The sequence below is a fragment of the Plodia interpunctella genome, chromosome 3 (genome assembly GCF_027563975.2).
Source record: "Plodia interpunctella isolate USDA-ARS_2022_Savannah chromosome 3, ilPloInte3.2, whole genome shotgun sequence".
NCBI classification, from domain to species: domain Eukaryota; kingdom Metazoa; phylum Arthropoda; class Insecta; order Lepidoptera; family Pyralidae; genus Plodia; species Plodia interpunctella.
In genome coordinates, this window is record NC_071296.1 from 3,226,053 (window position 1) to 3,249,341 (window position 23,289).

The window sequence follows — 23,289 nt, forward strand, 5'->3', positions numbered from 1 at the left end:
TAATAGTGTGATGGGATCTAACATCATAAACAGCATATTTTATATAAAAGCATTTATTTTAAAACAATGTAGGTAATAATATACTTTCTGATTCTTGGCAAAACAGTCTCACATAAGCAAGTCAACATTTGGCCTCTCTTAAGAATTAACATAAGACTAACATGCGCTGCCAATAACTCACAAATCAAAAACTGAAAAATCTGATAAATAGTATTATAAAAGAACATAATATACAATTATTCTCATAATTCTATCTCTCAGTTAGCATTGCATCTTGATTGAGCAATCTTAGATTAATTTGTATATTAACGTAAATTATTCTAAATAAAAAGGGAACATTATCATTACTAGAATTGACTCACAATATATTATATCAGCATTATATTAAAAAAAAGGTTCTAGTGTATGTACCTAATTAACAGTTTTCACAGATGCAGACATTACAGTCCACAATGAGTTTGTGGTTAAATTGATAAAATTTGAATAAATGCACAACAAAAATATAATTTCCGTTGCCTTCGTCTTTTAAGTATTACAAAAATATTTATATTAACAATTTAGAAATAATCATAACAGATTTTATAAACAATTTGGAATAATATTGCACAAGCTCAAAGCTAAAAAATAATGATTATGTGCATTTTTATAAAATACTATTAAATATAATAACAAATCAACACAACATACCATAATTCTAGATTTCAATGACTCTTAAAATGACACTAAGTTATATGTAATTGAGCAAATGTAAGCACGAGCAAACCTACAGTGCGAAATGCGAGGTAATAAAAGAACAGTTTAGCTTTCACTACCATTCAGTCTTACGAAACAAAACACCAAATGACAATTATAAATACGAAAAACTTCAAGACTAACACACAGAGGTTTATTTCACTTAACAGAAATAATTCAAGTATAGATTATAAACGCTAAAACGGTTACACAATTGGATTATGCTTTGCTTACATTTGCTTAAACTCATTCGGTAACTTATTTTAACGATTCCACGATTTGCGTACCATCTGTAATTTATATTACGCACAAAAAAGTTGGAACGTCCACGTAATATAACCATCAAGTGTTGATTTGTCCGAAATAATTTTCACAGCACAGGAACAAACACATTCTGGACTAAATAAAATCTGAAAAATGATAACAACATTTGTTTTTAAAGACTAGCACTTAATTTTGGCACAACGCTGCGCCCGAGAGCGCAGTGGCATCGATGTTGTTCTTTTTTATATTACTTAGTTTTGTATATCTGCTCAGTGAAAATTAACTCTTATATTAGGGTTCCACATAGCTACGACAGACACTAGTATCAGGAACGAATTCATTATATTTTATAAATATTCAAAATAGAAAGCAAAGGCGACTATGCGTTTTAACGATATTTGTGCCCAATGTGTCATGTTCGATGTATCGATTAACAATTTATTTATGAAACCCTAAAAACTCAATGATCGTCACGGTCAATGGACAGCTGCCATTACGCAATAAAATGCAAAATAATGTATATTAAAATTTAGTATAAAATTATAGTAAATAATTAAAAAACTTATATGAGTAAATAAATTCTCTTGTTCCATTGCTCATTCAGTGCTATTTACAGAACAGAGTGTAAAAATAATAGCAATAGAAGCCGTGTTTTCTTTTAAGTATACCCTGTTTAGAGAAGTGGTTTCATTTTGAATTAACTCTTGTATTAGAAACTATAATAATGTCATATAACGTCGTTAGTGGACTAAACATGTTCCTATCTTTGTCTTTCACATAATACACAGGAACTTTTTAACCAATGTACGCGAGCGAAAGAGATAGGCATATAAAGATGACACGTCAGCTAGTTTTCGTTATGACAGGTTTACACACAAGAGAACAGTGTTATCATGTAAGCGGCACATTCTGGGTGTAATTACGTTTATTTTTACACCCTGCCTCAACAATGAGTATTTTACCCCAACAACACTCTTAGATCCGAACAACAAATACATTACCTAACACTTTCCCTGTATACATATATTAATATAGTCTTGTAAAAGAAACCTTTGAAACCTCATAGGTTATTAACACTACGTGAGAAATTACAAGAGCATTAGGATACAATATATTGCTACGAGTTAACTTATATCATTTGGCACTAAATTAACATATTGCATCTCGAGCATTCGTCACAATTTATAAGTAACTTACATTTGCAATTCATTAAAATTTTGAATGATTTTTTTTCTCTAAAACTTACAATTAAATCATTTAATTTAATCATCTAATGATATAATTTCGATTGGGCCAAATAATAATGTTTTCTGTACGGATAGGACTAATAAACATGCGTTTGAGCAACATTCCCAATTATAATTGGCGAAAGACATTATTTTCGGAATGGCTTCCAAATATTAAATATATAATTCCAAATATTAAATAAACATACAAAAATCATGACGTTTTTTCGGCAAGTAAAATTTGGCAAAATTGAGCATTTAGACTTTCGATTGGCATCGTAAAATATTACAATACGAATTTTATTAAGAATTCACTACGTAGCTCGTGTCTACTAAAATATCCTAAGTCTGGTAACTGTAACTTATTCGTAGGTACACCAATGTTTGAATGTGATAAATAGTCCGTGCACAGATCACGGAAACAAGAAAACAAGCTCGGAGGCGGCGCCATCTGCGAGACTTTATCTCTTTTACCCACTGATCTGTTTTTGTCTTGATGTTAACGGACTTTATTGCAAAATGCATAGATCACTCATATTCACTAACAGTAAAATTAGTGCAATATCTATCTTATGCCATTGCATTAGAGTCGTTAATCCGTCAGAGCTTGTACAACTTTATTAGTTTCGCTTCTCAAGCAAAGATATGTCCATGACACCCAAAGCTACGTCCTTGGTAACGCCTTTAGTTATCTTACGTATAACACACTACAAAATCGTATAAAACCACAACACCCCTACCATTGCACACGAAATGCACTCCTTGGAACGCGCAGCAATACGTATATGTATAACTTTTACTATAACCATCACATATCACTCAAGGCGTGTTACCTCACATATACACCTCGACACGTTTTTTCCATTCTTATTTTTATATCACAACGTATCAAGTATCTATATTAATCTTTTCTCCTGTTTCAATGATCTGACGTAGGTATTTATTTACGAATACAAGACGTACAAAAAGATATGACGTTTCCGTGTACGATACAGGTTATTATGAGGATTTATCGTTCAAAAGAACTAACCGTGGACTTTTCAATTATTTTTTAAATTCGCTAACTACTTTTTATAACAACTCGTTTAAAATAGTATTTTAAAATTAAAAACTCATTTTTATCAAATAATAGTTTAGTTATTGCTTCATTTGATATGATAATTACACCCGTGCGATGTCAAGGGGCCCCTCTGCACCCGTCCGTGTGTCCGAGCGTACGTGCGCAGACGCGAGCGCAGGGAAGCGAACGGATGACTGTAACTAACTACCGCTTACCGTACGGACATACAGGTAATCCGTACGCTTGACAATAATTACGTTAATAACTTCTTAATTGTATATTTAAAAATATGACTGCTTTATATCCATCATGATCACAGCTCTCCGAAGACTACAAAATCCAAACCTGACATTCCAAAATAAATTCTTTATCATTTACACCTATAAAACGAAATGACTATGTTATATTCTATGTTAGTCCTAAAAATTATGCCATTTTGATATATTTACTTTGCAATTGCAACGGTCCCTCGTACAGCACTTAAATGCCTCATATACAAATTTTAACGTAACGTTGAAAATGACTCGTTTTTTTTAAAATATAATAAAGGAAGCAATAAAACGACTAATCATGAAATGAAATTTAGAAAACAAGCGGCAGTGTTCGCGAAAATTCGTGCAATAGAACCTAACTACAAAACATGTCTTAGGAACCTGATAAATTATTGCTAGAGCTCCGGGCGACCAACAATGCGTCCCCGGCGCGGCCGGCGGACACATAACGAGATAAAATCTTATCAGTAGCCAATAGAAAAATATCACCTAAATAAATATGAATATTTTACACGGGCGATCTGCGCCGTCGCCGGCGTTGAGTATCGTAGATTTTCTTTTTGGTAAAAAATAACAAGATTATGAAATTGATATGCAACAGTCGGGCGGCGCCGGGGCGGCGGGGGCGGGGGCGGGTCACTGCGGCTCCTCCGCCGCGCCGCCCTCGCCGCCTGTCCCCCCTCCACCGCCTGTCCCGCCTGTCCCGGGGCCCTTCGACGCCTCGCTGCAACAAACAATACCTGTATAGATTAGCTAGCCAACTCCTTTCCACACTCAACGCAAATCATCATAGATTACTGCTTCCAGTGAAGGAAAAAAACATCGTAGGGAAACCTCTAGCTGATATATAATTCATATTTTATTGCTATGCGGCCCATACGCGGTTACTGCAACATAGTGAATTAAAAAAAAATCATATTCCATTTTTACTGACGGGGGATTGAACCCAGAACCTTTAGTGTAGCATCATTATGCTATAGAGGGCATTATACTGAAAGGAGAACTTACAAATTAGAGAATGTAGGTCTGGCGCTGCCGCCGGGCGCGTCGTCGCAGGGCGGCGGCCGCGCGGCTGCAGACAGCAGGTAGTTTGTCGACTCGCTGAAACAGTTTGAGAGCCTACTTCAAATTGTATTACTGCCTCGGCTGCCCAGACCTCGGGTGCGTGTAACATTTTATGTACATTTTATTTACAATTATTTGCAAACTTTCCTTTTTATTCATAAAAAATGTTAAAGTATGTTTTGTCACAATCGACACACTACACTATTTCGAGACAAGTGTATCAAAATTTATAAAAATGTGATGTTGGCGCTAGTGCGCGCATTTGCGCCCATTAATGTTATTACGTTCACTGTCACACAAAAAGAAGTTAGCCGAACTCGTATAGTTAACAGTACATCAAGCTTCCCAAATTCATTGCAAATTCGCCGTTATTATCATTGCATAAAGACCACAATGCACAATTTTACATACAGTCGATTACACATACGGACCTGTTAAATATTATTTTAAATGATATTATTTCGGCATTTCTTCTCAGCAGTAGTCGTTCCGAAATACTTGTAGCTTTTTGAGATAAAAGTTATAACGTGACATAAATGTTTGGACTTTGACATGTGTGTAACAATAAAAAAATCCAATTCAAAATTCCGCATTTCGCCGCTGAGGGTGCTGACCTTTGAGCGCACGCGACGCTGACACATTTCAGACGAAACAACATCAATACTTCCCACCCACTGACCCTATCAGACAAGACATTTATCGTACAACCGCCAATTACAGCTTCGAAACACGTACTTCTCCGTCTATCTCATGCAATCAGGGAAATAATGGCAATCGCGACAAATGAAAACATCTATACTTGAAAATTAATCCCGCCTACAGAGGGCGGGACTTGATAGTTTCCGTTTCAAATAAAGTGGTATAGCAGCGTTCTGGGATTCTTATCTAGTGGTGTTTTTGGGATAAAAAAGCATCATGGTCGAATAATTAATTTAGAAGAGGGAAAGGAAAGCCAAGAAAGGAATTCATAGTGGAATTGGATGGTAAAATCTATAGCAGAAAACGGGAGTAAAATGGAAAATACTCCACCAATAAAAACATGCTGATACCGAAAACAACTCAGACATGTTACTCTTACAATATCAAAGAGTCATAAACACATTAACTTTTGGACATATTTATTATCCGTTAGACGAATACATAACATTCTTGATGTTGATACAATATATTGAAAGTATCTATCAATTCATCAGAGAAAATTTTTGAAAACTATAAGTATGCCTTTAATTTCATGTTTCTTATATGTATTCTGAAAGCATTCCAATGGTGATCTAATTTTAGGTGAACGTCAACAAACGACATAAAGTGGAGTTTAATCGCCATTTTATTAAACTTGACCTTTAATGGTTTGATAAGAGCATCGACACACATGGCTGTCGTTGATGAGACGTGATGATTTCGTGTAGCAGTTTGCATAGCAGTTTGCATTTTAAGGAAAACTGTCTTGAAATTGGTACTATTCTGCACGTAAGTTTAATTTGGAAGATTTGACTACAAATTGCATTAACGTAGGACGTCACTTTCGCAAAAAGTAGTTCTCGCTGAATTTCGGAAAAATGACCTAATACTAAGTTATAACACAATTACATGTTTATTTTAGTGTTAGATGTGCCTCAGACAAATGACGTTTTGCGAAAGTGACATTACGCGAAGTGGCCAAATTTTTCACGACGCCAATTTACGACAGTGACGTCATAGTCAGAACTATATATGTCATACTATACCTAAGTCAGAACCATAAGACAAATGTCGTTATAGAAGAACCTAAGTATAAAAACTACCAAAATATAAAAACTAATTAATGCGGATAAAACAGAAAAAATAGGTACAAAGGACAGAGAAGGATGGCTTTACTTGCAATAAATGATCTGAATCTGTTATGAAAGAGACGCCATGTTCAGCAGTAAACAGATCAAGGTAGGAATTGTGTAACAAATGAGGCCGACTATTAAACAGGAATAATATATGGTAAAAGAAGGAAAAAAACAAACACATCAAATATTTTTCCACTAAGTCTTCGTGATAATGACATAAAATGACGTAACATTTATATTTATCACCCAATCTATAATATTATGGCCCCGGGCCCATATCATGGATGATTCAACAAACATTTGCGCCATTGAGACGTTCGAGCCCCCATCTTATGAGGTGATAGACATGGAGTCTTATCACCATAGAGTAATGAGTGGCTTATGGTGATAACACAAGGTTCATGTTTACATTATTTTAGCTATTTATTTTATTATCTCGATACAATGAGTCTTATCTGTGATATTAATTTCCGTGTGTCGTATATATAACTGTTGTTATGAGGCTATGTACTAACTTATTCAGGATTATATGCAAACTCAATCATAATATGCTTGATCAATAATTTCAATTAATGTTGACATGTAATTATTAATAATTATTTCATATCAAATTTAGTTCATATAATTACTTGAAAATAATATATCTGAACTAATTTTTGCAAACATCAATGAATTTTTCATTTAAACTATAATAAAAAGACACATTATCATATTTATCAGTTACTCCACGTGTATCTTGGGGTACTCTAAATATTTTGCATTCATATCAAAGCTAGCGTGATTACGCTCAATCTTAGCAGACGCTAAAACTATTATAATACACTAGCGACACGTGTCAATTTCAAATGAGCACATGACACGCAACTCACATTTCGAGATATTAGTAATGTATCTAAAAGCAATACTACATAACAAAATTGAAAATGTCACCTGGCGGTCCTCATCCTGAGCGCGGCGCAGTTCTCTTTGCATTTGTAGGCGAGCACCTGTTTGATGCGGCTGACCTCCACGTCTGGGAAGTGGCGGCTCACGTACGAGATGAGGGCGTGCACTCTGCGCCTGTCGAGCGGGGGCTTCGTGGGCCGGGACTCCTGTCCCGCCCGCGACCACCGCTGCCCGGTCACCGAGCAAGTCGCCAGCTCGATCGGCGAAAACAACGCCGCCGCCAACCCCCGCGTCACCTTCCGATAGTCACCCCACTTCACCCCCCGTAACAACTCCTCCCGTATCTCCACGCCTTCGCCCAGCTTTATCTGCGGGTGACGTAGAACGCTCGTGAAATAATCGCGACACCTCACTCGACCGATAACGATGATGATACGCTGATATTGTTTTGCTAAAAACTTTAAACCCTTGGAGATAATGAATAAATGATAAAGAAGATTGAAGGCAATGTGCTTATGTTTGTTCAATATGAGAAGTTCGATCATTTGAGATTTTGATAGTATTGATGTGTGGTAAGAAGACACGATTAAGAATTAAGTCTGTCTCAACAATGGGATGCGTTTGAACAAAAAGATAAAACATCTGCATCTACTTGTACACAAGCTTATTCGTTTTAGAATAGTTGCAAAGATTTAGGATATTTTTGAAATTTTGAAACCACAACTAAAAGACTGACACTAAATATTTTTACATCTTCCCCCTTTTTATGGCACTTTATAACTTGCCTATAATTCTGTAGGTAGATATAATCCTTCCTAACTAATATTATAAATGAGAAACTAGATTTGGTTGTTACCTCTTCAAGCTTTATCTGCTCAACTACTTCTTGAAATTTTGCATACATGAATTTTGAGGTGTGGAGAACGACTTAGGATACCTTTTATCCCGGAAAAATAAATAGGAAATACAGACGATCGTAGCCGTGGGCAAAAGCTAGTAAAAAATATTCTTTACTTAATTAGGTACAATTACATACATATAACAAAAGTCTATAATAATAATAATTTAATGATAAAGAAGTATTTGTAAATACTACTGATAACGAACCATAAACTATACACGTTTGTTTATTTAACTTCGTCCCCATAACACTTATCTTCACATTGACAAACACTGCTAAAGTGTACTTAGATGTACCATATTGAAACAATTCCAAGAAATAATATTATTTCTTGATAAAATAAAAACAGTGTTCTCTTTGTATGCACCCTATACTTATTGGATAAAATATTAATGTTTTTCATTTTTATGGCACTTTTAAGTATTTTTTTTTAGTTTCGACCGTGTAAATTAATTGTTCTGAACGAAATAAATAAGAATTGGATTTCCATATTCAAACCGGAATCTTTTTTTGAAAGCGCAATTAAGAAAAAGCTCATATAATATAGGTAACCGAGTAACGGAGGGCTGCAGATTATGATGAACCGAGTAACACCTTTTTGTAATTTTTAAGGGATTCTTCTTATTGTCGTCAGAGAGATCATATTGCATTCAAAAGGAGACGAAAAAAATCATGTCCGTGTTGTAAACAGTTGACGAGTTTCCTGGTCAAGAGACGATCCTGGGTGCACCATCAGATTGCATGCAATATGCACGATTACTTATAATGACGCATTGTCATCCAAACTAAACGTGTATACAACATTTCAGCTCAATCGGTTGAAGATATCTACTTAAACATTGAGTTAATAGATTCCACCCGAACATAATTATTACTTACATACTATTAAATGCGAAAATCGCAAGATTACATTAGATGTCCCATCTCTACGGGATGGTCACAGCACTAATGCCGTGCTGTGATTGGCCGACGGCATGCAGCATTCGGTGGGATTATCATTCAAGACCCGACATGTTATTCTATTGCTCTTGTTAATCAATACATATAATAAAATTGAAGAAAGGCCAAATTTGTGGATTGGATATTTTTTTTTTATTCTTCATGGAATATACTTTACTGATATGGATGACGAAAATATAGTTTTTTTTTTTAAATTCCTTGGAATCCCGGGTTAACATCTTATAGATATTTTATCCTGGAAAATGAGGGGGGTCCCGTAGGAAAATTAAAATAACAATCCACGGAGCCGATTTACTTTAAAATTTTGTAGAAAGGTGTAAACAGAATATAAACAAGTTGTTTTTATCGATTAAAGTCTGATATAGATATAATGGGCACAGTACGTATTAATATATCAGTATAAAATTCTTCCGTTACTGAGTGACTGACTGACTGACAAACAACATACACCCGAAACTGCTGGACGGGAAGCTGAAATTTGGCATGTAGGTGAGTGTAGGTACTAAGACAGGATTTTTGGAAATTCTACTGCGAAGGGGGTGAAAGGGGTGAAATCTGTAAATATGAAAGTTCTACACCGTTGAAGTTAGTGACTTGAAAATTTGGATTTTGGTTGTTTACAACAAAGTAGTGAATACGTGTTTCAGATTTTTCTGAAAATTAACCCTCAACCCCTTCATAAGGGGGGTGAAAGATTGTAGGGGACTTATTACAATTTTCAAGATAAAAAGCTGAAAATTGGCACACTTACTTTTTGTAGTAAATAACAGTAATAGTTAATACAAAAAATGTTTAATTTACGTTTGTGGTTAATAAAAAACCGGGACGTAAAACGTCAATGGAAGCGGGAGTGGGAGTAGGAGTGGGAAATGGGAAGGAGACACGTAGTGAGGAACAGGACGGGACACATTGCAAAAAACATGATGGCACAATATGTAGGAAACGGTACGGGATATCTACTTTACATTACATAGTAGGAAGCAGGATTGGACAAGTTTGCGGGACGAGACACGCAGCGGGAAACAGAAAATTGAACTAAAGATGAGAAAAAATGCGAATTTGAATCATATATGTTTACCAGTTTTACAGAGTCCTACGCGATAAAAAAAATACTGAGATTTTTCTATGAAATTCACGCGCGCGAAGCCGCGGGCAAAAGCTAGTTAGAAATATTATTTGACTCTGTATTATATCTAAGCTTGTATGTAGATATATTGTAATTGAGATAAAGTGCCCAGTTTCATTTAAAGCTCCCTAATAATACATACATAAATTGCTAGTTAAAAGTTTGAGAAAGAAAGGTTTGACTGACAGACAGCCATGTTGATCCAACTACAATTCGCTCAATTTCCGGCGACCCGGATATAAAGCTGCGTACTGACCAGTCGTGGGGCCACGGCGCCTCTCTCGTTCTCCCTCTTGAGCACAAAAGGTAGCGCGCTGCGGTGCTGTTCGAGCCACACAGCGTCCGGCACGGGTCGGTTGCGGCGACCGTCCCAGCGGCCCACTGCCAATGCTATAACGTTATGTAATATTCAATATTAGAGGTTCACAGGAGTCGCATTAAAGTTTGAAAATGGAATCTTTGTTTCCACACAAAAATAGGATATTTTAGGAACAGTTACGGAGGTTGATCACTTTCTTTTAATAATCTAAGTTCACATTCTTTGGATTTATTATCTCCTTCACCACATTTTATTATTTAATTAACTAATAAACAACACATTTTATTTACTAATTTGACCGAATGCACGAATAATAAGAGAAACATGGCGCCCAACATCATTATTTTAGTCGTCGCGTATGTTTTAAATTTTACTTAAGAAGAGATATTTATCTAATTTCCAGGTAGTCTTTATTGAAATATCTACATAAAAACAACTCGGAAAGTTAAACCGAAAGTGAACCGTTTTTACATTTAGGAATTTTTGAAAATGTTTACGTAACTTGTTACTGTAACTTAAAAATATAGGAAAGTATGACAGTTATGATAAAAAAGTGTGTAGGTACTACGAATTATTTTACTAATCGGTATTGAATTGCTTACACATACGGATATAATGGTACTTAGTTGGCAAACGACTGAGCTTACCTGATTCTTGTACCGATATAGCAATCCAGTATAGAAAGGTACCATATTATACGTTGTAAATATTATAACTACTATCTTCTGTTGTGAAAACATTAAATACTTTATGTACTTTATGTTACACCAAAGAGATTTCGGGAACTGAGCACGAAAAATATAGAAAAATTGTCAATGTAGAAACAGAAATAGTTAGCGCAAACAAAAGGCGCGAACCCCTCCACACTTGTTTATTGAACTTTATTGTTCGAAGTAAATTATACTAATAATCAAATGGCAAATTTAATGCTAAAAGCATTGTAAGGACAAACAGAAAAAAAGTTGTGCGGCGCAAAAAGTAACACAATATAATGATAATTAAATACGCGAAAGCTAAATAAATATGAATAAGTATATATATTAAGTTTCAGCAAATAAACGTTTTTCTCTCTTTATTTCTATATAAAAACAAATATAGGTGATACATAAACATACACATAACAAATTCTTATGATGAATTATGAGAAAGAAAAAATAGAATATTGCAGAGGGAATGTCCAACAGATAAACGTGAAATATTTTCTTAAAAGAAAATTGAGTTTTATCAACGGGGAAAGAATTCCAGAGACGTGGAAATTTTAATGTAAATGAATTAGCCATGAAACTGGTCCGAAAAAGGGGAATATTAATAATATAGACGCTACTTCTAGTTAGAGGAACCAGGTGGCATTTATGCGAATTTAACGGATATTTAAAATTACTTTTAAGGTATTCAGGGGCTTGGAGATTCATTATAACTGAGAGTGCAAAGTGCAATAAATCCGAATTTGTTCGTTCCGTAAAGTTCGCGTTCGCGGCTGTCCGTCTCTACACATTGACGCCATAAAATAAAAAATATCAGCGTTGTCTTTACGTTTTTTTACGCTAATGTTTTAATTATCAATGAAATATTTAATAAACCATGAGTTTATCGCAAGGGTATCAAGTGGGGAGTACAAAGGAGGCTGTAAGCAATGTCAGGTTGGTGACATATGGCGTGCTCCATTTTGTCGAAACCATAGCTCGTGCCTGCCCTTTGGCCCTCTTATCTAGCCGTTCTGGATGAGTCCGGCGAAATATGGTATAAATTGCCATTATCTTATAGAGCCAAGCAAAATATTTCGCATTCCACGTTGCTTGGATCAAACTATTTTATTCAATAAGAATTTAGTTTGTACAATTTTAGCAATTTTTTAGACTGAAATTTATTTATACAAAATTTGACTATAAATGGTACGTACTTAACAAATGTTAACTGAAAAGCGCAAACTTTTCGCAATACTTTATTTTTATATTTAGTAAAAAATTACATTGATTTATGTACATACATTGAAATTCTATTTTTCTGCATAATTTCATAAAACAACTTTTATAAACGCCATAAACAAATTCGAAATAAACCCGACATTAAATTCATTAACATAAGTTCAATGCATGATTGAGATATAAAATATTTAGGTATGAAACTGTTGTTATATTGTATTTATTATTCTTAACAGATATGATACAAAACTTAACATGGTGTTTGTAACAGGTTTACTGTGATAATATCATTTATATTGATAAAAAGTTATATTATTATGCTTCATTTTTATACATTATGCCAAGTAATTTAGTAGTTAATTATAGCCAAAGATACACTTGCATGTTTTACGTAAAATGTAAACAAATAGATCAAGCAATATAGTTCCAGAATATTGTTTTGGTTTAATTTTTACAACTACATTATCATTTATGAAATTTCTAATCAATTCAGCAAGTGTTAATTAATATATTGATGTCACCTATACAAATATTACATTTTCATTTTATTTTAAACATTACGATAATGAAAGCTGCGCCTTAACTTATATAGTGGGATTAAATTATTTTAAGGAAAGTCCAAAGTGCTTCCAAATTACATTACTAATAGGTATTACTAAAGCGATTATTTTAAGAGTAATTATTATTGCAATCAACGTCTATTTGATTTTTAAAATTTTTCAATAAACATTGGAAAATAAATGCGAAGTTAAAATTTCGAGATCATGGAGACAAGTTGAGATCACACAATTCCGATACGTCACACTCCAAGTGACACTTGTAATATTGTAATTCACAACCCTATTTATACTTTTCACATCTCCCAACAAAATGCTTTTTAGTGACTAGACGTACTTTTCTCATGGCAAACATTTTCCTTATAAAAGAATTATCCACGTAGGAAGAAAATTATTTGAGTATAAGAATATAAAAAGCAAAGATAAATTACACTGTCTTCCTTACGATCTACATCAGTGAAACATTCGATCAACGATTTAACACTGGGCACAGGAGTATGGCAAGTGGTCTGATTCGTCGACAACTAATATCATATTTAAACAACTATATTATGTATCATCATTAAATATAAGACTTTGAAGACATTAATATTCATTCATTACATCTGAGATTTTGTACAAACTATAACCGGGAGCCGTCCAATCACGCAACAATACAACTGTGTAAAGATAAACTATTTTGTATAAAAATATCACTATTGTTGTTGATCGCGAGTTACGTTTCATCAGAGTTACATAACTTCGCGCATTCGACAAATAAAATGCTTGAGCTCGCCGCTTCCCGACGCATGTCAGTAAAAAAAAGATTACAATCTATTATGAAAATACAGCTTATTACTTACATCTAAATATGGCATGTGCGACGAAAAGCGTCGAGCTTTGTGGATAACGTGTATAATGTATGTGTAATATATGTAACCAGTAAATAACCTATTTTATGTAAATCAGCACCGGTCGCAACAAATGCTTTAACAACGATCAGTCTATTGTCAAAAAGGAAGGTATTTACAAGCTCCTTCGCGAGATTCTCTTAGTCACAATTTAAACAAATTATCTCGAGACTCTGAGTAATTGCGTGCGATTCGCTAATGAAATGAAGTTTTAGCAAATCAGTCCTGTACCAAACACATTTGATGGTTGTAAATAAAAACAATAATAAATACGTCTCGTCAAATGTATCCTTGCCATTTGGTGCGTTAGTCATGAAGAAGAGTGGCGTGGGATTCATAATCCCGTGACTCAACTAACACAAACTTTGACGAAATGACTGACTAAACCATGGAAATCCCTTGCCAATTAATTATGTATTATATACATTTTCCTTCACGTCGATCTCTAAGAAAGAAATAAAGATATACACCATTGTAATACATAATATTGTTTTCCTCCAAATTCAATTCGGTTTTCCTTAATTTACAAAACAACATTTTGTATGTCATCTTTAAATTACTTATGAAGCTGGATTTCTATAAAGTTAGTTAAGCCAAATCGCTTCTCGCCACCGCCCCGAAAACCGCGTATATACTAAATACGACTTTACCGCGTTAGATAAAAGGGTATCTCGTGAAGGAGCTGAGAGTGTGGCACTCGGTATATCATTGAAAGGCACCCAATAAGCGGAGAGGTGTGACGGCGTATAGGCCCCCGGCGCATCCCGATCACAGACTAGATATATCTATAGACAGTCTTCGTTACGACGTTAAGCCACATCTACCGACGTCTGCCACTGACACACCAGTTTCCTCTGTCAGAAAAATGTTAGATGTTCCATAGCGCTTGACCGATATCTAATCTTCACTACAACTTGATTTTTTATATAAAGGAAGTTAATCGCTTCAGCATGATGATTTCAAGAAACTTGATAGTAACTTACGCGTCATTGAATAAATGCGTCTCTATGATGATGATAATAGTAAAATCCCCTTAGCCGGCTAAGGGGATATAAATTTGTTGTGGCATTAAATGTATATCCCCTAAATTTATTAAAAGATATGTACATATTTATCTATTAAATTGCAACGTTAATTGAACTCCGCGCGTATGAATGTAAATAGGACACAGATAGGTAGATACCAAGATATCGGTCAACGGCACAATGGACTTGCAGACGTTTGGCCGTACATTGATAATTATATCAGGAACGGATCAGTCGTGAAGCTAGCCTAAATTATGCGAGGAAAGGTGGCAGTATCCGTCCGTCGATCAGACAAACATCCAGCTAGATTCCGCGTCTTTTCTCTGCTATTTCGAAATGTCTTTGACTCCGCAGAGTTTAAAAAATTAGGGAGGAAGAAATTACATTCGATGCAGTCATGAAAACAAAGAAAAGCAAAGACTAGGGATTTTGCAATGTATGCCAAACGTTATCTGGCTTCGGACTGAACAGCGGCGAGTCAAACTCTGGTAAAGACGATGAACAGCTTCGGAGTCTAGCTGGACGTTTTGTTAGATCGTTCCTCGATCAAGAAGAGAGCACGCGGTACCGCCGGCGCGGGCCGCAGTGCGGGCAGCGGCGGCGGCTTGTGGCGGGGGGGGTGCTGCGCCAGCGTGTGGCGGCGCAGGTACAGCGGCGTCTTGAAGCTGCGGCCGCACGTGGCGCACGCGACCGGCTGTGCTTCGTGGATCAGCCGCACGTGCTGGCGCAGGTTGGACGCGTTGCTGTACCGCCGGCCGCACACGCCGCAGCGCACGCCGCCCGCGCCCGCGCCTGCACCGACCGCTGCCAACAACACCACGTTCCAATGCCGCTCCGCTCAGGCCCAATAACCTGGATCGCATTCAAATGCTCGCCCGCCAATCTGCGCTCTTGTCGTCATCGCCCTTTTAGGTCGAATGGGTCAACCTTCCATGTTTGATAATTTTTTATTACCTATCGCGTTTTATTGAGATTTTATCACGACAATTAAAGCTATTGGTCTTAATAATTAATTGGTAAGTTGCAAAATTTGTAAATAATATTTGATTTCAGACTAATTGTTACAAATTCATAGTCAAACAAGACAGATAGGGGGCTGAATATAATACAACTAAGCACGCAATTCATACGAATTTCAAATAGATTGCAGTTGGCTAATCACAAAACACGAGCGGTGGGTGCTTTTATTGAAGTTGTTAATGGCAACTGCCATTATAACTAAAGTTGTTAGCAGTTGTTGGCGAGGCTGCAGCATTTGAATCAGATCCGGCGCGGGCCTAACGCGGGCGCGTCGCACGACACCCGCGCGCCTAGCCACCTTCGCTACGAGACCGCGCGCTCTCTTCAACTGAACATAAACAAATCTAAGGGTTCGCCGGGGGCGCGGCTGTCCGACACGACGTGTTAGTGTGATTATGTGAAAGTTATAAATAGAATATTTACCTTCCGCGCTCTCGTCGCGAAGTTCCGCGCTCATCCCCGACATGAGATCCATGTTACCTGAAAAGATGATTCCAATAAGTATCACGACAAATTCCACGAATGATCTTAAAGGGGCCGAGACACCAACCTTGCAAGGCAGCGAAAGGATTTGCCAAACTATTGTTCTCATAAAACATAGGGGGGAAACTGGAACGCTCCTCGTCGCTCGCCTCTTGTTCCACCACTTCCATCTTGGGCTCCAACAAGTCGGACGCGTTAAAGTCCTGTGACTTATCAGCTCTTTCTGGGTCCCCTGGATCCATGATAATGTCACTCTCTTCATGTTTCACTTCAGCTTCGAGATCAGATTTCACCCTTAAAGCAGGGTAGTTGCACGTTTCGCTATAGTCATCGTTATTAGGCCTCATTTGACTAGAAGGTTGAAAAGGAGCTTCTTCATTGAGATTGTTTCTGGCAACGTCGGGAGAATTTCTTTCGGAGCGGCGATTCGCACACTTGTCTTGGTCGTCAACAGAGGTCGACTCGACATTTTGGCTTGCGGCTTTGGAGGAGGAGGTAGAATGTGACGGCTTTGCGCTGAGCAGATTGCGCAGTTGGGAAGGAGGAGATTTGCGATTTACTTTCTGTAAAGAGATCACAACATCAGAAGAATCATGCGTGTAATTCTTAGAAGTAACGTAGGGTAGGAACTAGGTGAATATCCTACGTTATTCCGAAGACTGACAAATTGTAATAAATATGACATTCAATGAGTAACTGATTTGGCGTCAAATGAATTCTACATTGTAAGTAAAGTTAGACGTTGGCCCATTCTCAGAATGAAGTTCTAACTAATACATTTTTCTTTTTCAAATTGGTCTAAAACTAGGGAGGTCTGTGTCTAACAATAATAGCCAGCTAGCTATACTTCTCGCGGCCGAGACAATGATAACCATGGACATAACTTACTTTATCGTTGTGTTGCGAGCAGTCTGTGAGGCCGCGGATCTGCAACGCGTCAGCGGTGCGCAGGAACGCGCTGAGCTGCGCCTGCGCAATGTTCACCTGGCCCACGTACATGAACTGCAGGAGGGCGCGCACGTGCGACACCTCGCAGTCGCGCATGAATATTATCGGGTGAGGACATGGATTGTTCTGGAACAATCAGCGCCACGTTCAGACAACCATACAAAATTATACTATCGAATGCCTCTCAAACTGAAAGGCAAGATCTACAAAACCGTGATCAGACCTATCGTTTTATATGGCTCGAAATGTTGGGCCGAAAAGAGTGCAAGTGGTGATGTTAAGACGGATGTGTGGAGTCACTAGGATGGATAGGATAAGGAATGATTGTGTGAGGGGAAGGCTGAAAATAGCACCATTAAAAATTTAATGCGATAGGCTTCGATGATAGGTACGTTCTTAAAAGGGAGGATAACAACGTTGTACGAACTGGATGACTAATAGAGGATATGAAATTGAGTGGAAAAGAATTAGAGAAAGGCTGAAGAATAGATAAATGGAGTGCGTTAGGCAGGATACAACTAAGAGAGACAGGGGGACGTGGGGGAGTCTATGTTGATTTGATCGCACATAAAGTAGGATAAGGGTAGGCGTGTGAGGATGACGATGACAAAATTGTATAGCATATAGTTGAGAAAGAATATTCAGTATTTTTCAAAGATCTTCAGTAGCAATCTTGTGTATGCGATGTAAAATACCTTGATTGTTACTGTAAAGATCAAGAGTTCTATATGATAGTGAGACAAATTGCCTGCGAAACAGATGAGCTACAAGATAATCTTAGTTAAGAAGTTTAACGGTTCTAACGAGGTACCTATATATTGTTTTACCGATAGATTACTGTTTCTGTCTGAATAGACAGTCAATTTTCTCTACAATCGGACTGCCTAATCAAACTAGAATGAGATCATTAGACAAAATCTTCACCATATCATTCTTATAAGCGGTAGCTACTTTCGGTAGATCATCACGAAAATACGTAACACTGTCACAACTTATGCTTATTCGCGTTTGGCAAAAACATATGAGTATTACATAAATACATTTCCATATCAAACAACGCGATAATACGTATACCTAACAATATGTTAATCACACATGGTAGTAGATAAATTATATTGGCTTTTTAAGGGTTCCGTATCATACCCAAAAGGCTATTACTAAGACTCCGCTGTCTGTCCGTCTGTCATCGGGCTATATGTATCTCATGAACCGTATATTCTAATGCCTCTATAACAACAAATACTAAAAAAACAGAATATAATAAATATTCAAATTTGGTCCCATACAACAAATGTATAACTCTCAATAACTACTTAGTATAAAACAAAGTGGCTTCCACTGTCTATCTGTCTGTCCCTATGTATTATTAGATCTTTAAAAGTACGCAATGGATTTTCATGCGGATTTTTTATAGTGCGATTTCTGAGGTAGTTTAAGGTGTATGATCAATTATTTTCCCCGTGTGCAGCCGGGGCGGGCCGCTAGTTTTATCATATTCTACTTGTTATTTTAAATGCGCATAACGGTTCAGACTGGCGGTCTAGAAATTGTCTAACCTGGAAGTGACTTTATATAACTGGTTTGTCGGGCGTATTAGGTGACACAAAAGATGTATGCTGTTACCATTGGCTACACTAACATGGAATATTAAGTGGCAAAAATGCATGATGATTAATTATTACAAAAGGATGGCTCGCTAATTGTAAATAGGTATTCTTGTTATAATGACAAAACGTTCATAATGGTTAAGAATTAAGATTTATTTAGCACTACAAATTCGGATCAACATTCGAGAGAAGAGACAAATTAATATATCTACTTACCTATTGTAAAAAAAATGACATCACTACATAGTATAAAATAAAGGCGCTTCACTATCTGTCCCTATGTATGCTTAGATATCTTTAAAACTACGCAACGGATTTTGATGCGTGTTTTTAAATAGATAGTGCTTATTAGTATATAGATAGTATTTCTTAATAGATTTCTGAGGAGGGTTTAGGTGTATAATGTATTACGATTTTATCCGAGCGAAGCCGGGGCGGGCCGCTAGTAACATATAACTTTTACAATAAGTACAAATTGTGTTAAGTGTCAACTTAATGTAAAGTGACAACTTGGAAATTGAGGGGGAAAATCTTAATTTCGTAATTTGATAGATAGATAATGGTTTAGTTGCTATTGATCTCGTATCGAAATGAGATGCGAGAGAGAGAAATAGAGACAACAACGATGATGGGTATAAAGACAATTTCAACCAAATCCGGGAAAACATCCGTACACTATTAAACGCTTTCACGAATAAACATCTGGACCATTTTTGATGAAATTTGACATCCATATCGTTAAAGAACCCCGTCCAAAACTGAAGCTACATTGTTTTTCGAAAATCAACCCTCAAATTTCTAATGGAAAGGTGAAATTTTGTATGAAAATCATGTCAATTCCGCTATCGCATAGAAATTCACGCAGGCGAGACGCAGGCAGAAGCTAGTTTTTTATATAAAGTTAAAGTATCGTGTATCAAACACCATGTCGCTCCACCAATAATGATTCATTCCGATCCATAGCATAGCTGTCTTGTTTTGTAATTTAAATGACAATGAGTATTAAAAAATTGAACTTGTTCATTAATGTGATTACACAGTCATGGTGATTAGTTTAATTGTTTTGTTAACGGTACACTAACAAGGAATATTTGTTAGATCGTTATAGGAAACCAAAGATCAATTTCATAGTATCTACTTGCTTCCAAAAATAACTAGATATACTGACTACCATAGCTGTCCAGCCAGTACATTAATAGGATAAAACTAGGTCATGTACAGAAGGGTAGGTAATACACGCAATTCTAGCGCAGAAAATCCTGTGAATGTTTGTTTATCCATCATGTAAACAGGTTTCGATAAAATTGGGGTTATAAGTTGGGTAGAATATAACATGGAATGCCATATAAGGTACTTTTATTCCAAAATTCTCACGGTTTCATTCGGAGCTGTGATGCCTCGAAACCTGGGGTTTAAACCTACGAAGATTGGCCGCCTGCTTGACGTGAATCCTACTTGGGAATGCTATCACTTTTCAGCTGCCAAGGATATATCCCTTAATCGCCTCGTGCGTCATCCACAGGAAGATTGGAGTTGTCCCATTGTAAGGTCCACTTGAATATATGAATGTATGTTTGCAAACTAAATAAGAACTATTTCTGCTTGTTCACGGAGTTAAAATTATAATAGGCCAATAAGCCTTATTATAAGAAGCATGACATGATAATGCACCAAAGAATAAGCTTCAAACAATGAAACTTCTGAATGATTAATTAAGTGTGGTTCAAATCCTACATGTGTTGTGTTACAAGAGTTTATATAATCTGAGCAAGTAGTACACTAAAATAAGAGACAAAAGAAGTTTAATTGTTGATGTCTTAAGAGTGTACCGCAAAGGTTTAGTCACACACTCGGTCAAAACTAAAAAGCCAGGTGAATACTTATCCAAGTTACTTGGATAAAATAACTATAAATAAAAAAAGAAAAATTGTTGTAGCAAGTAACTTTGTCGAACATATTCATGTCCACTTGGATTGTACTATGATAGCTGGTCAAAGTTCAAATACAATCAAATTGGTTTGTTCAAGCTGATTTTGGAAGTTGAACATGGCCAGTCAACTTGGATTGGACTCCAACATCCAAATGTGCTTTGAATGGTAACTGACTGACTGGTGTTAAAGTAGCTAACAACAGTAGATTTCAAAGTGTAATGTGTCGAGTTGTTAACCTCCAATGACTGCAAAGATATTAATATACTAGCAGCCAGTCCTGGCATTGCTCGTGTCAAACCATAATTTAAAAAAAATGCCAATCTCTTAAAGGTTTCACCTGTCTCTGTACAAAATTTCATCAGTCTTATCCCATTGGATAAACAAACAAAAATACAAATCTTTTCTCTTTATAATATTAGTTTTTTCTCTACATCATCAAATGTGAAATAGTTTATGAGCATATTATGAGTTACAAAAAAAGCAAAAAATATACTTTTACAAATGTGAAAAGTCCTATCATTACTTTAAAAAACATTATAAACATATTCTCTTTTCTATTTCCTGCTGTAGAGCAATTTATTTAGCAGCTTATGATCTTAAAGCTACCAAGTGGAACCGAGAGTGAATTACTAGTCTACAATCTGGATTCTGTCAATTTGCAATGCAATCTCTATAGAAAGTGGTACCAGCCATTTTAATTAGACATAAGTAATGATATATTAAACTGTTTATATTCGCAGATTAACTGTTTATTTTTTCCAGGGTATGTGTCACTTTATGAATGTGTTACAACGATCATGCTATGCTATGTGAATTCTGTAATGAATAGATGGATATTTTAGTTAATAATATTATTTCAGTATTATTTTAAGGGTTTAAAAAAGAAAGAAATAGTGTATGACAGTGACAAGTTATAGACTACACAAATACTGCAGTTATTTCTAACTAACCCTTACTTTAACATGGGCATTGAGAGACTTTGTTATAGAATGAGGTGTCGGACTATCATCAAACTGTAAAAAAATACAGTTTGATCTTAGTCATGAAATATGTTTTATAAACATTCTCCATCAATGAACAATAATCTTATCAAAAATATATTGGTGGTAAGTGAACTACATCTTATGTAGGATTGCCACAAAGCATGTTGCAACACCTTTCAATAACAAAGAATAAGGACATACTTTCATCTAGTAAAAATATCCTTATACTAAAAGAAAACCCATTCAATCTGTAAGGTATGACTGTAAAATAAAGTCAACGGTAATGTATTAATTAGAAATTGTGAAAACGAATTTTAAAGTAGGTACAAATAAATGAAATCACGAGTACTTAACCGGAACGCGAGACATGGCATTTGTAAGTAGATCAAGTGTTTTATACATAACAACTTTCACTAGAGTCATTGTAATGGTGACACATCAAACTGTGGGGAGTGAAAGATATAAACTACTCACTTTAAATAATTCCTTGAAATATGGACTACAGGCAGAGAGAACCACTTTGTGGGCCTCCAACCTGTGTCCCTCGCATGCCAGGGTGACATCCACGAAGTCCTCATCATCGCGCAGTGCCTCGAATTGAGATGTTATATTTGCTTGAAAATTGTTCCATCTCAAACAGAATTGCTGGTCGCCACCCAGTTCTGTACCTTCCATTACTTATAGACATAACTCGATATCCCTGCTCATTTAATTGGTTGATAAGAATAGTTAATTATTGAAAATAAATATATCACAGAAACTTGCAATTTCAGTCGCCGTCTGGCCGAAAATCTTTTATGAAAGAAAACAATCAATAAAATCTCGTACCAATATAAGAAAAATAAAACTTTTTTTAATTTGTCATTTTGATGAGTACATTCACTTCTGCGTTCCTTTTTACGCCATGATTGGAACCGGTTTTTATCGATAATTAATTTTAACTTACATCTTGATCCATTTTTATGCGTATACGTTTATGAAAATATATTTTATTGCATAATTATTAGATTATTTTTTATTTGAGTGGTTTTATCCCCTTTATTTGCTTATGAAAGTAATGTCTCAATGAAATAAAATATGGCAGTGTAATATAATTCTTTTGCTTCATTTTAACGAATTTTATATTATCCGCTAAGCCTGCCAACGTGACAGCGCGGGAATTTTAATTTTATGACCCTAAAAGTAGGCTAGTTTTATGACCCTAAAGGTACCTACTAATTCCATGCCTATCCTATCGCGATTAGTACCTACCTACTACTAATACAATCTACACATGAATATAATAATAATTTATGGTCA

The 23,289-nt window shown here is 35.9% G+C and overlaps 1 protein-coding gene across 5 annotated transcripts; it reads right to left on the bottom strand.

The window, feature by feature from the left end:
- Window positions 1-37: 37 nt before the first annotated feature.
- Window positions 38-22,836, bottom strand: LOC128683376 (protein jim lovell-like). Of its 5 annotated transcripts, none has more exons than XM_053768962.2 (8): window positions 22,465-22,836; window positions 17,410-17,595; window positions 16,589-17,084; window positions 16,462-16,518; window positions 10,562-10,695; window positions 7,364-7,686; window positions 4,563-4,655; window positions 38-4,294 (listed from the first exon to the last, which is right to left on the bottom strand). In XM_053768962.2, the coding sequence occupies exons 1-8, from the start codon at window positions 22,663-22,665 to the stop codon at window positions 4,063-4,065; spliced, it is 1,722 nt and encodes a 573-aa protein (XP_053624937.1). In that variant the 5' UTR covers window positions 22,666-22,836; the 3' UTR covers window positions 38-4,062. The 5 variants fall into 5 exon arrangements, with proteins under 5 accessions (XP_053624937.1, XP_053624927.1, XP_053624956.1 ...); XM_053768952.2 differs by having other exon boundaries at window positions 4,563-4,673; XM_053768981.2 differs by having other exon boundaries at window positions 38-4,278; window positions 22,465-22,835.
- Window positions 22,837-23,289: the final 453 nt, after the last annotated feature.

Coding starts and splice junctions, on each gene's coding strand:
- LOC128683376 (XM_053768952.2), bottom strand. CDS start 22,665: ATGGAAGGTACAGAACTGGGTGGCGACCAGCAATTCTGTTTGAGATGG. Junction 4,674..7,363: donor CTCAGGATGAGGACCGCCAG/GTGACATTTTCA, acceptor AATTTGAAGTAG/GCTCTCAAACTGTTTCAGCG. Junction 4,295..4,562: donor AGACCTACATTCTCTAATTT/GTAAGTTCTCCT, acceptor TAATCTATACAG/GTATTGTTTGTTGCAGCGAG.